The sequence below is a fragment of the Bos javanicus genome, chromosome 15 (genome assembly GCF_032452875.1).
Source record: "Bos javanicus breed banteng chromosome 15, ARS-OSU_banteng_1.0, whole genome shotgun sequence".
Classification (NCBI taxonomy): Eukaryota; Metazoa; Chordata; class Mammalia; order Artiodactyla; family Bovidae; genus Bos; species Bos javanicus.
This window is the reverse complement of record NC_083882.1, coordinates 5354359-5368365: the sequence shown is the minus strand read 5'-3', so window position 1 is coordinate 5368365 and position 14007 is coordinate 5354359. Positions and strand designations below refer to the sequence as shown.

General features: G+C 34.5%; 1 protein-coding gene across 2 annotated transcripts in view; it reads left to right on the top strand.

Moving 5' to 3' along the window:
* Positions 1–14007, top strand: part of DYNC2H1 (dynein cytoplasmic 2 heavy chain 1) — a 398003-nt gene that overhangs the window by 70694 nt on the left and 313302 nt on the right. For both annotated transcript variants that reach the window (XM_061440087.1, XM_061440086.1), the window contains exons 33-40: positions 1037–1219; positions 1799–1981; positions 3880–4103; positions 4490–4605; positions 5896–6095; positions 6885–7149; positions 8906–9113; positions 13403–13532. In XM_061440087.1, the coding sequence (XP_061296071.1) occupies positions 1037–1219; positions 1799–1981; positions 3880–4103; positions 4490–4605; positions 5896–6095; positions 6885–7149; positions 8906–9113; positions 13403–13532 (1509 nt within the window). The remainder of the gene's footprint in view (positions 1–1036; positions 1220–1798; positions 1982–3879; positions 4104–4489; positions 4606–5895; positions 6096–6884; positions 7150–8905; positions 9114–13402; positions 13533–14007) is intronic.

The following is a 14007-nucleotide window of genomic DNA, read 5'->3' as shown; positions in this document are numbered from 1 at the left end:
CTGAAATATATCTCTAATCCAAAGAGAAGTGAATATTAGGCAACCTCGGTAGAAGCAATTTGGTTTGTGTCTCCTTTTACGAGGCCAAAATTAGTTAATATGTTAAAGTATGTTTGTTAAATATCTTCAGTTTGCAAGGTAAAAGAATTTTAAAACAAATAATGTAATCTATTCTCAAAAAATCCATCTGTATGCTCTTTGCCTTTTTCCATCATAGTGAATCAGTCATCAGGATACATTTGACATTTATGTTCATAAGCATATGTCAGGAGAGTTGCCTGCTGGCTCTTTCAAAAAGGAAATGAATTTTGAGACCCAAATCTGTCCACTTAAATTAAGGAAAAAACTATAAAATGCAATTTGAATTTGAATCTATTTTTTGAGAATTATTTGATAATTTAAGATTATTAATTTCATAAGGAATTTTTCAAATTAATTATACTTTGAGATTTCCAAAGTAGTTCTGATTTGTGAAGATTGTAAGATTCAAGGAATTTTAAAATACAAAATAGAATGATTATTGTATGCAATTGTATTGAGTTGTATTGGAAACTGTGTAATTGTATACAGTTTTTGAATTTATTTGCCTTCGAGGTATATATTTGTGACATTATCAAGAACTTGATTGGGGGATATATACGTGGTGTGTGTGTGTGTGTGTGTGTGTGTGTGTGTGTGTGTGTGTATGTATGGCTGAGTCCCTTCACTGTTCACCTGAAACTGTCACAACATTGTTAATTGGCTATACCCCAATACAAAATTTTTTGGTGTTAAAAAACAAAAAAGAACTTGAGAGACTATATGGAAAACCTAACAGTTTATCAGTTGAGGATAGAATAAAATGCATGCTTAAATTAAAATAACTAAGTTTAATTCCATTTTGTGCTTTAGAAAGTTTCTTTACTAAAGTATTTTTTAGTAAACAACTTTAAACTTTTGTTGCCTTTTAGACTTTTTAACTAGAATCTCTCACTATATGATATTTGTAATGTTGAATAGAATATGAATGTTTGAAATTTATATTTCTCTTATATAGGGTAATGCTCCCAAGCTGGTTTATACTCCTCTGACAGACAAGTGCTACCTAACTCTCACTCAAGCCATGAAGATGGGACTTGGAGGAAATCCTTATGGTCCAGCTGGAACTGGAAAAACTGAATCAGTAAAGGCTTTAGGTGGACTTCTTGGAAGACAAGTTTTAGTTTTCAATTGTGATGAGGTAGAATAAATAATTGTCAAACTATGTAATAGTGTCTTAGATGTTTGAAATAGTTTTTACATATTTATATATAGGAAATGCTATATTTTAAATCACTATACTTCTGAAAATGAAATTTGTTTTGAGAAGTTAAATGGAGAGAGGTTGCATACAGAATAGTCTAAAAACTTTTCTAAAGATAACTATTACAAGAAATAATTTTAAATATTGAATGAAGATTTATGTTAGAGTGTAGAAAAACACTTTTTGTAAGGAGAATAGTGAAGATAGGAGGAGAAAATCTTAAATTTATTAAAAGTACCATTTTCAGAGCATGTGTAGGATTTATATTTTGACTTAAAGAATAACTAAAACAAAATCTTTAGTTCTTGTGCTTTTAAGAATGCTTTCACATGAATTATTTTGTTTATTCCTTGAAACCACCCTAGTTTTTGAAAGAATAGCTATTTATTAATAAAGAACCAAAGAGGCATAGATGGGTGAAATGATCATCTTCTCACTAAATGATATAAAGTATTGGATTATTATTAGAGTTTTTAATTATGTTTAATGAATATAATTTTAATTGTTATTTTTAAGGGCATCGATGTGAAGTCAATGGGACGAATATTTGTTGGCTTGGTAAAGTGTGGCGCCTGGGGTTGTTTTGATGAATTCAATAGACTGGAAGAATCTGTTCTGTCTGCAGTTTCTATGCAAATCCAGACAATTCAAGATGCTTTGAAGAATCATAGAACTGTGTGTGAGCTGCTTGGCAAGGAGGTATAGCTACATCAGAAATTTAAAGAATTAAAATATTTTATAAGACTTTGTGTTACCCATACTCAGGCAAATAGTCTGTCTTTATTGCTTCTGGCACCCTTGTTTCTAATTTGTGACCAGTGTGTTAAACCTTTTTACCTGTGAATTGTCTCTGAATTTCTCACCTTTTTTTGGTCCATTTCCACTATTTACTTTCAAACTTTCAGTATTGAATAATCCAGTTATAATAATATTTGCTAACATTTATCAAACACTCTATGCTCTCACTGTGCTTAATGCTTTTATATTTTGTTTTACTTAATACTCACCACAGTTCTTTGAGTTAGGTACTGTTATATTTTTTTCACTTTATGGATAAGGAAACTACAGCTTGGTAAGTTAGCATAATAGTGGTGCTGGAATTTGAACTCAGGTCTGTGTCTAATTCTGAAATTCATGTTTTTAATCACTATTCTATATGAATCTTAATAAACATTTAACTATTCTGCTGCTGCTTACTTCTCCACATAGGAAATATACATTCATGTCATTAGAATGTAAACTTATTTGTATATAAAATATAGATTTCTCTCTCTATATGTAATGGTGAACACACTGGACGTGGAAAGAACTGTGAAATTATCCTCTTCTCCATAATGACATTTTCACAATACAAGTTTTTCAGGGTAGGCCAAGTAGAACCAATTCTAAATTTCTTGTAACTTCTGAGTTTACAGGAGTAAAATTTAAATGTTTAAACTCTTTCTTCACAAAGAAAAGAGAAACTATTAAGTTTTTAACCTTTTACCATCAAAATTTATTTTTTCCCCTGTTCATTTTTGTCATTTCCTCCTCTTAGAAAGAAAAATTGTCCTTTTTGCCAACCCAAGCTAAATTTTCCATCTATACTTTGGGATCTGCTTCCCCCGGACTTTCTCTTCAGTTATTCCTGTCCTCCTTCTTCCCATGTCTCATTGGCTTTAAACATAATCACATAATTTCCCTTCTAAATGATGTACAATATTATATATACTAATACTGTAGTATACTATTTAGTATAATTAAAACACAAGCAAAGTGAAAGTGAAATTGCTCAGTTGTGTCCGACTCTCTATGACCCCATGGACTGTAGCCTACCAGTCTCCTCAGTCTATGGAATTTTGCAGGCAAGAATACTGGAGTGAGTTGCCATTTCCTTCTCCAGGGGATCTTCCCGACCCAGGGATCGAACCCAGGTCTCCCGCATTGCAGGCAGACGCTTTACCATCTGAGCCACCAGGGAAGCCCAAAACATAAGCAAACCTTCCCTTAATTCATCTTTTCTTCCACCATTCTCTTTTTCTTTTCTTTCCTTTATAGCCAGATTTTTTACTCTAGGTATTTCTGCTTCATTGTTGTTCATTCATTGTTTACACATTATAATTCTAATTTTCTATTCTTACTGCTTAGTTGAAAATACTCCCACTAGATACTCTCAAGATATTTTACTCTTCACTGTCATAGCATATATTAACTATAATTGCTTGACTGTAGTATTCAATAGACTATAAACTCCAAAAGAGCATGAACTGTTACTGACTTTAATTCAGAGTTGTGTTGTCTCTGTGTACTTAAGAAAGCACCTAACACAAGGAAGGCTTTTAGTAGACATAATATTGAATAAATGGACAGTCAAACTGGTTACCGTCACTGAAACTTTTCAGCCTCAAAAAACTGATTATAAAGAATCTCTATAAAGTAGTATAGTTCCTAAGGAGTTTATTATATGTTGAGTAGATGTTTAGCACCCTAGTGGTTACTTTTTGCTAAGGTATAAGATGTGTGTGTAGAAGTATGTCACAATAAAACTTCTATTGGCAATATATTTTATAGTTACAGTTTCAAATACTTGATGCCTGTGTTTTAAATTAATATTTCAGGTAGAAATAAATTCTAATTCTGGAATCTTTATCACTATGAATCCTGCTGGAAAAGGCTATGGTGGAAGACAAAAACTGCCTGATAATCTTAAACAACTTTTTAGGCCAGTAGCCATGTCTCGTCCAGACAATGAGCTTATTGCAGAAGTTATTCTCTATTCAGAAGGCTTTAAAGATGCTAAAGTGTTGGGCAGAAAATTGGTAGCTATCTTCAATCTATCCAGGTGAGTTTTCTTCTTTTAAATTTTGAAATACTTTGTGTCTCCAATGATTGGTCATGGTTATTAATGACCATTTTCCACATTTGTCTAATTATATTGTACCTCAGGTATAGATAGGAAAGATTTTAGTTTGAATAACAAAAATGTCTGGCTCAAAAGTACTTGTTTTTAAATACTATTGATTTAATTTCACTTTTTTCCTGTAAAACATATTTAATGGAGTACTCTAGTTAAATGATATTTACTAAACTAAACTAAATTTCTGATTTACTAAACTAATTTTCTGATTTCTATGTGTTAGTAGTTGGATTCTGTATCTTTTAGTATGATAATAAAATGAATTTCTTATAGCTATTTGATGCTTTATGATTTCCATGTCTTTACTTAAGGGAACTTTTGACACCTCAGCAACATTATGATTGGGGTTTGAGAGCTTTGAAAACAGTTCTGAGAGGAAGTGGAAATCTTCTTAGACAGCTGAAGAAAACTAGTGTTAAACAAAATGGTATGATTCATTATTTCAATTATAATCTCACTTTTTAAAGTAAGTTTTAATTTAGTATAGTTTTAGATTTATATAAAAGGTATACATATAATATAGAGGGCTTCTGAATTTTATGCCCTTCCAGTTTCTCCTGTGTTAACATATTAGTATGATACATTTAGTAATTCTAATGAACCAATGTTGATTCATTATTTTTTAATAAAGTCCATAATTTATCCAGATTTTTCATGATTTTTACTTCATGTCCCATCATAACTTTTAAACATGCATTAAATCTTAAACATTTGCAGTATATAGAAGAATAGTCTAGTCCACTTGTTCTCAATCCTTAATGTGAATTAGAAGCACCTAGAGGCTTGTTAGAACAAAGATTTTTGGATCCTACCCTCAAAGTTCCTGATTTGGTAAGTCTGGAATAGTGTCTGAAAATTTATATAGTCTTAAAACAGGAACAGAAACCTTAGAAAAACATGGAGATTTTCTCTTTCAAGGAGATAGTATACCAAACAAAATTATCCTTTTAAAGAGATATTTTAAGATTTCAAAAAAATGCCTTTCAGCCTAAGAATAATTTTAGATTTATTAAAGTTGCAAAGTTGGCATTTCCATTGTTTCATCTTATTTGTTGTTGTTTAGTCGCAAAATCATGTCTGATTTTTTTATGACCCTGTGGACTGTAGCCCACCAGGCTCCTTTGTCCATGGAATTTTCCAGGCAAGAATACCGGAGTGGGTTGCCATCTCCTTCTTCAGGGGATCTTCCTGACCCTTGGATTGAACCTGTGTCTCCTGCTGTGGCAGGTGGATTACAGGCAGATCTTTACCACGATGCCGCCTTTACTGTGGTACATTTGTCAAAACTGAGAAACTAAGGCTGATACATGAGTATTAACTAAATTTCAGACTTCATTTGCACTTCACCTGTTTTATCACTGACGTCCTCTTTCTGTTCCAAGATTGACTCCAGGGTGCCATGTGGCACTAAGTTGTCCTGTCTCCTTGGTGTACTCTGCTCCGTGACAGTTTCTCAGTCTGTTTTTGTTTTTATTAATTAAAGTCTGGGTACCCTGGAATTCAGATTTTATGGAAAAGTGTTCATAACTCAGTAATACTTGTTTTTCAGCAGTTAAAAGATAGTTGAGTAAGCTTGCTAATTAACATAATAGCATATACCATAAATGTTACTAAATTCTAGTACGTAAGTTAATTACTAATAATGCGTATCAAGGCACTTAAAAACTTTACAGTCATTAGATTCATAACTAGTTTTAAAATGAAACTTTTTTTCTAGTTAATGAAAGTCATATTGTGGTACAAGCACTGAGACTTAATACAATGTCAAAGTTTACATTTGCTGATTGCACTCGGTTTGATGCACTGATTAAAGATGTGTTTCCTGGAATTGACTTTAAAGAAGTAGAATATGATGAACTGAGTGCTGCACTAAAGCAAGTCTTTGAGGAGGCCAATTATGAAATCATATCCAATCAGGTAACTGTCAAGAATACTTCATAATATATTGATCCTTTCTCCTGGTTAATTTTTATTAACTATCTTTATCCTTTATTTTTCAGCTTATCTTTCATCTTTCAGTTTAAATCTTACTCACTCTTTGAAGCCTTCCCTAATTTTCATATCTAAATTAGATCCCCTTGCTGTGTGTTTTCTTTACCTTTGTAATATATACATTTTAATGTTCAATTGAATGATTAATATTGATTCTCTCCCACCAGATAGTTGTCTCCATGAAAAGTGGGATCCATGTCTTTTTTACTATTTTATTCCTAGTGCCTATAATGGAGTCTGGCACTAATATCAATAGATCCATCATATGTATTTTTGATAGTTGATTATATATGATTTAAACTTTGACAGTATCTTAGAAGAACTTCACTTTAGTAGGTCTTTTTATGAAGCAAAAATGAATGTTCAAAATGAATATCTTTTCCTCAGGATTTTTGTTTTTTTGGAGAGAGGTTATAGATGAATGAATGAATTAGCAAAGTGAATAAAATATTGAATATATTTTGTTTGAATAAATGAGGGAAGACAACAGTGAACATTTGATAACTTGCTTCTTTTAAAGAAATATGAAATTAAAGATCATGTTGTGTGTTCAGATTTATTTCATGGTTCTTTTATTTAAGGCTTTATCCTCCATTGAAGAAATAAAAGGTTTAATTTATATGTTTGAAATAGAACAACTGTTACAGATTAAAAGTGAAGCTGTGTATGATTGTACATGGTAAATCGTATATGAACATATTTCTTTTCTACTAGATCAAGAAGGCTTTAGAATTATATGAACAGTTACGCCAGAGGATGGGAGTTGTTATTGTTGGCCCAAGTGGTGCTGGAAAATCTACTCTTTGGAGAATGTTAAGGGCAGCACTTTGTAAAACCGGCAGAGTGGTAAAACAGTATACCATGAATCCCAAAGCTATGCCTAGACATCAGTTACTAGGCCATATTGACATGGATACAAGGGAATGGTCTGATGGTGTTTTGACAAATAGCGCTCGTCAAGTAGTTCGAGAACCTCAAGGTTGGTCTCTGTTGTGTGACTCATTGATTTATTTTTAGAGGATGTTAGAACTTGTCTGTAATTCTGTCTTTTTTGAGTCTTATACATGACTATAACCTGCTGTATCATGATCTACATTGATATTTTACTTTGGAGGGTCCAAAGACATGTTATCGTTTTTATCTGTATTCTATAGCAAAACTTTTATTATAATAGAAACTCCCAAGTAATCTGGGTAAATTGTGGTTCATAACTAGATTAATCTATTGAATAAATATAATATCTTTGCTTAATTGATATTGTAATGCCTCATAAATAAGCAAATTGACAAATTTTTATTTGGGATTAAAATTTGTGTGTGTACATGAACTTACCACTTTGAATACACTGCTTTCAAGAATTTTGAAAATTTAAGTCTTATGATAGTAGGCTTCTGGTCTAAATTTTTGGCTTGGTATTTAACAGAATTTTTAGTCGAAATCTAAGAAGACTCCCTACTTTTTGTTAGGTCACAATTTAACAACTTGCTCACTGCTTCTCCCCTTTGAAGTTACCCTTTTATATATAAAAGAGATTTGACAGTGGTGTATTTTTTACTTCTCATGTGGGACACTGAAATGTAGCTTTCTCATATTTTCTTAAAGCACTATTACATAGAAAGCATTCATACATTCTAATGACATGGTGGAAGACAAAATGTAAAGAATATCTCACAAGCTTGTGGAAATAGAAATACCTAGGTCTTGCTTAAAGCTCAACATTCAGAAAACTAAGATCATGGCATCCAGTCCCATCACTTCAAGGCAAATAGATGGGGAAACAGTGTCAGACTTTATTTTGGGGGGCTCCAAAATCACTGCAGATGGTGATTGCAGCCATGAAATTAAAAGATGCTTACTCCTTGCAAGGAAAGTTATGACCAACCTAGATAGCATATTCAAAAGCAGAGACATTACTTTGCCAACAAAGGTCTGTCTAGTTAAGGCTATGGTTTTTCCAGTGGTCATGTATGGATGTGAGAGTTGGACTATAAAGAAAGCTGAGCGCTGAAGAATTGATGCTTTTGAACTGTGGTGTTGGAGAAGACTCTTGAGAGTCCCTTGGACTGCAAGGAGATCCAACCAGTCCATCCTAAAGGAGATCAGTCCTGGGTGTTCATTGGAAGGACTGATGTTGAAACTGAAACTCCAATACTTTGGCCACCTGATGCGAAGAGCCGACTCATTTGAAAAGACCCTGATGCTGGAAAAGTTGGAGGGCAGGAGGAGAAGGGGACAACAGAGGATGAGATGATTGGATGGCATCACCGACTCAATGGACATGGGTTTGGGTGAACTCCAGGAGTTAGTGATGGACAGGGAGGCCTGTTGTGCTGTGGTTCATGGGGTCACAAAGAGTTGGACACAACTGAGCGACTGAACTGAACTGAAGGTCTTGCAAACCATGTTTTCTTTTATTGAGATTTCAGTTCTGTATGTTCATTAAATAAATAGAGCCTTCAGTTCAGTTCAGTCACTCAGCCTTTACCATGGAGTATATCACTGGGTCTTTGTCCAGCTGAGCCAGGATTGCCTATGGGTTCTCCACACATTTGTAGTATAAATTCATATGAAAAACTTCAACTTGTTCAACTCTTTGTTCTTTATATTTGGCTTCAGAAATATAAAATAATATGAAAATTGCTTCTAAAGAATAATAGATAATTATTTTATTCTTTATTTTTAAATATTATTCTCCTTACGTTTATTTTGCTGTCTACGTTTTTGTTTGAAAATAGATGTTAGCTCATGGATAATCTGTGATGGTGATATTGATCCTGAATGGATAGAATCTCTGAATTCTGTTCTGGATGATAATCGATTACTCACTATGCCCAGTGGAGAAAGGATTCAGTTTGGCCAAAATGTTAACTTCTTATTTGAAACTCACGATTTAAGTTGTGCCTCACCAGCTACAATATCTAGAATGGGAATGATCTTTCTTAGGTAAGTGCGTTTGCATACATTGTGTTAGAATATTTCCAATTATTATTTTGGTTTCATAGCTAAGTGACATAAGTGATACATGAGTAATATGTGAATATTTGTTTTTTTCATTGTTTATTAACTTCTTTGTTACATTTTTATTCATTCAGAGTTCCTGTTTATTTAGTTGAATTATTTCAGCAGTATAGTGGTATCACAGGAGAAGGACATGGCAACCCACTCCAGTATTCTTGCCTAGAGAATCCTATGGACAGAGGAGCCTGGTGGGCTGCTGTCCATAGGGTTGCACAGAGTTGGACACAACTAAAGCCACTTAGCATGCATGCATGCATTGGAGAAGGAAATGGCAACCCACTCCAGTGTTTTTGCCTGGAGAATCCCAAGGACGGAGGAGCCTCGTGGGCTGCCATCTCTGGGTTCACGCAGGGTTGGACACGACTGAAGCGACTTAGCAGCAGCAGCAGTAGTGGTATCACAATTACTAAATAATTACTTTTTGTTTGCATAAATGAAACAGCAAGTATTAATATTTGTTTTTCTTTTTTCTATAACTTTTCTTTAAATATTATGAATGAGTTCAGAGAAGTGAACATACTACTTATAAGCTGGAGGTTAATAATTTAAAGCTGAGTAGCAATATTTTAATCATAGAATTTTAGATTTATAGACTTTTAGAGTCGGACATGACTGAAGCGACTTAGCAGCAGCAGCAGAGCTAACCTAGGTTTAAATAGGTTAAAGATTTAATAGGATAAAGGAGTGCATCAGCAGCCATAAGTACCACAGCCTCAACAATCTGGAGAAGGACATGATGTTGTTGTGCCAGAACCAGCAGACCTTCAGCTGGCAGGACGTCCTGATATATGAAGACCCCATCATCTGGTGGTCGGTCTTCAGCAGCAGGCAGCACAAAATTGAGAAGCAGGACGATGCTGCACAGGAGGAGAGCGACAAGGAGGAGAGGGGGAGGGCCGTGAGGAAGGCTGGGTTGGAGTCCCCCTCCCTCAAGGTGAAGACCAAGCTCACCCAGAGAGAAGGCCCAGGACCGGCTCAAGGCGGGCTGGAGGTGGCCAAGCTGTGGGTCCAGGGCCAGGCTGAGACGGTGTAGCCCTTAGCAGTAGCAGATAGCAGCAGATGTTTTCAGACTTGGGATAAAACTGTGTAAACAAAAATCTGTATTTATATGGCAGAGAAGGTGTAGGACTGTTTGTGGCTGGCCCTGTTCTGGCATTAGTAGTCTTTGTAAACAACATTAAGTGTTTAAAAAGAGAAAGAAAAAGTGAATTGGGGAACACGCAACACTTGTTTTTTATTTTCTTTCCCTGGCAGAACTATGTGGCTGCAGTTTGGAATCACTGTAGTTTAAGCTGTGGATGCGTGTGTGTAGCTGTCAACTCCTCGTACTGTATTTTATTGAACAAGTTTAAATAGGGCCTATTAAATGGCCTGATCTTTCATTTTGCAAATTGGAAACCTCTTTATTTAATATTTCATTTCTTCTTGAGTGTATTTGGAAGAGACTTGAAGAGCAAAAGTAAACTAATTTTAGATTTCATCAACGGTAGTAAACATAGTGGCATATTTGAGCCAATTTCATTTCCCAGAATGAATTATTAAAAAGTTTACTTTTTGAATTTATGTTTTAGAATTTGATATTTATCAGTCTACAATGTTCTACTCTTTTAGAATCATTTGAAATGACTTTTGTTATCGAATTGATCCAGAATATTTCCAAAATTATTTAATTGCTTACTTCTTTGATAATATTGTAGGAAGAATTTATATTAAACTAGCCACAAACTCCCAATTAATATTTTGAGGGATTAATTATTATTTTTTAATTTAAATTTATTTATTTTAATTAGAGGCTAATTACTTTACAATATTGTATTGGTTTTGCCATACATCAACATGAATCTGCCACGGGTGTACACGTGTTCCCAATCAATAATATGGCATTGCGTTTATAGCTTTTGTAGCAGTATCTCACAGTTTATCTCATTTATTCATGTGTTCTCATAATCCTGTGAGAAAAATAGGATAAAAGGAAAGCTTATCATTAAATTTTAAAATATTTATTGAATGCCTGTTACATGTATGGTACGAATTTAGGCATTTTAAGAGAGTCAGCAATAAAGGAGTAAAACTAGCAATTATGAAGGGCTTGTATTTTTGCAGGGCTTATTTTTATAGAGCATATGTCTACATAGAGGAGATAGATAAATATAACAGCAATTATAAGCAAGAATGTTAATGTAATAAAGGTTAAGTAGAATGCCATTTGGAGAAGGCAATGGCATCCCACTCCAGTACTCTTGCCTGGAAAATCCCATGGACGGAGGAGCCTGGTAGGCTGCAGTCCATGGGGTCGCTAGGAGTCGGACACGACTAAGCGACTTCCCTTTCACTTTTCACTTTCATGCATTGGAGAAGGAAATGGCAACCCACTCCTGTGTTCTTGCCTGGAGAATCCCAGGGATGGGGGAGCCTGGTGGGCTGCCATCTATGGGGTCGCACAGAGTCAGACACAACTGAAGCGATTTAGCAGCAGCAGCAGAATGCCATTGCTTTTTATCAGAAAAAAGACTCGTTGCTGTAGATGATTTGAAAATTGTTGGTGAACCACATATTGTTTGTGAGAGACATAATGAGTATTTGTGAGTTCATGTAAAACACAAATACTTGTTATTTTTAGTTTATTTTTGATTAACTTTGATTTTTAGGTTTTATTCATTTCTTCAGCAGATATTTTGCACTTGCTCTGCAGTAGGCCAAATGAGGACCTTTTAATAATGAAAGAGGATGCCATTTATTATGCTGGGATAACTGATATAAATCAAGATTGTCTTAGACAAACCAAGACGTGTAGTTGCCATAGGTACTAAGGAGATACTGTTGACAACAGTAGTTGTCCCTAGTAGCTCAGTTGGTAAAGAAGTTGCCTGCAGTGCAGGAGACCTGGGTTTGATCTAGAGTCAGGCAGATCCCCTGGAGGAGGAAATGGCAAACCACTCCAGTATTCTTGCCTGGAAAATCCCATGGACAGAGGAACCTGGCGGGCTACAGTCCATGGTTTGCAAGAGTCAGACACGACTTAGCCACTAAACCACCATTGACAGCAAAGACTTTATGTTGAAAAGAGTTTAGCAGCTTTCCTTTGTCTGTTTTGAGTGTATCCAATGTAATTTACATATTTACCTTTGATCTTTTATTTCTTTTCCTTATTAAACTGGATAGAAATGTGAGAGGAGAAATTCAAGGACTCAGTATTTACTCGTGTTACTGTGAAACACTGGTAGAGGACAGGAGAAATGACAGAATTGTGGGCCCTTGTAACTTCTAAAATTCTTAGTCTATAAGTTGTAAATGTGTAACATGTAATTCGGAGAAGGCAATGGCACCCCACTCCAGTACTCTTGCCTGGAAAATCCCATGGACAGAGGAGCCTGGTAGGCTGCAGTCCATGGGGTCGCTAAGAGTTGGACACGACTGAGCAACTTCACTTTCACTTTTCACTTTCATGCATTGGAGAAGGAAATGGCAACCCACTCCAGTGTTCTTGCCTGGAGAATCCCCAGGACGGGGGAGCCTGGTGGGCTGCCATCTATGGGGTTGCACAGTCAGACATGACTGAAGTGACTTAGCAGCAGCAGCAACATGTAATTTTGAATAAGATGTCAATATTATGTATAATTTCAAACATTGGATGTTACTCAAATAATTAAGTGCTTTGCTAAAAAATTTAGATTTTACTTTAGCGTGATTTTCAAGTTTCAGTAGTGGCATGGAATTTAGGTAGTCAGCTTTTTTGGAGATAGAGAAAAACAAAAAGTATTTTTAAAGATCTGCATTAAGATGCAGTGCAGCTTGTCTAATGTGCATTTGAGTCACCTAGGGATATTGTTAAAGCAAAGATTTTGCTTCATTAGGTCTAGAATGGTACTTGGGATTCTGTAGACCCCACTTTGGGTAGGAATGGTTTAGACCACTTTGTGGCTAACTTGTGGATGTGTAATTCTGCTTTAATTTATACTTACAACGATAGAGGTGAGGTTTATTTGGTTTGTTTTATAGAAAATGACATTATATATGTACACACACTTATTTGTGTTATATAAGTAGAAGTAGTGTAAACGCACATACGTATACAGAAGTAACTAAAATGAACTCTTGTATACTAGCAGATAGGTGCATATGTAGAATAATGTTTATTGGAGCAGAAATTTATTTTGAAAGTAAATTTATGATTTACTCCTAAACAATTTTTAATGTCTGTTAATATGTTTCAGTGATGAAGAGACAGATCTTAATTCTCTGATAAAATCTTGGTTGAGGAATCAGCCTCCTACATATAGGAATAATCTTGAAAACTGGATTGGGGATTATTTTGAAAAGGCATTACAATGGGTTCTAAAACAGGTAAGACAATTATAATATTCATAATTATTTAGGCAAAAAGTATGATAACTGACTGTTGCTTACATTTAACCACCTTTTAGTAGTGTTCTGACAGAATGTGGGGGTGTAGGGAAGGGTAGGTGTCTTCACTGCTCTCCCACTGTATTTCATGGTATTACTTTTATTGTGTTAAGTCTTAAAATACTTTAATTCTTCCATCCATGATACCTTGCAACACTTACCTAAAAATCTTGAAAACTGGAATGCCATTTGACGTTTTACTAGCAAAATGATTTGTCTTTCTGCCCCATTTTACTATGTCAACAAATACCTGCCTATATATCATGCTAAATATAATGACAGTATTAAAGTAGAGAAACATGATGAATTATTTATAATATTATTGTTCTTTTTTATTTTTTATTTTTTTAATTTTTTTTTTTAATTTTTTATTCCTTTATTTCTCATGTGTTCCCCATCCTGAACCCTCCTCCCT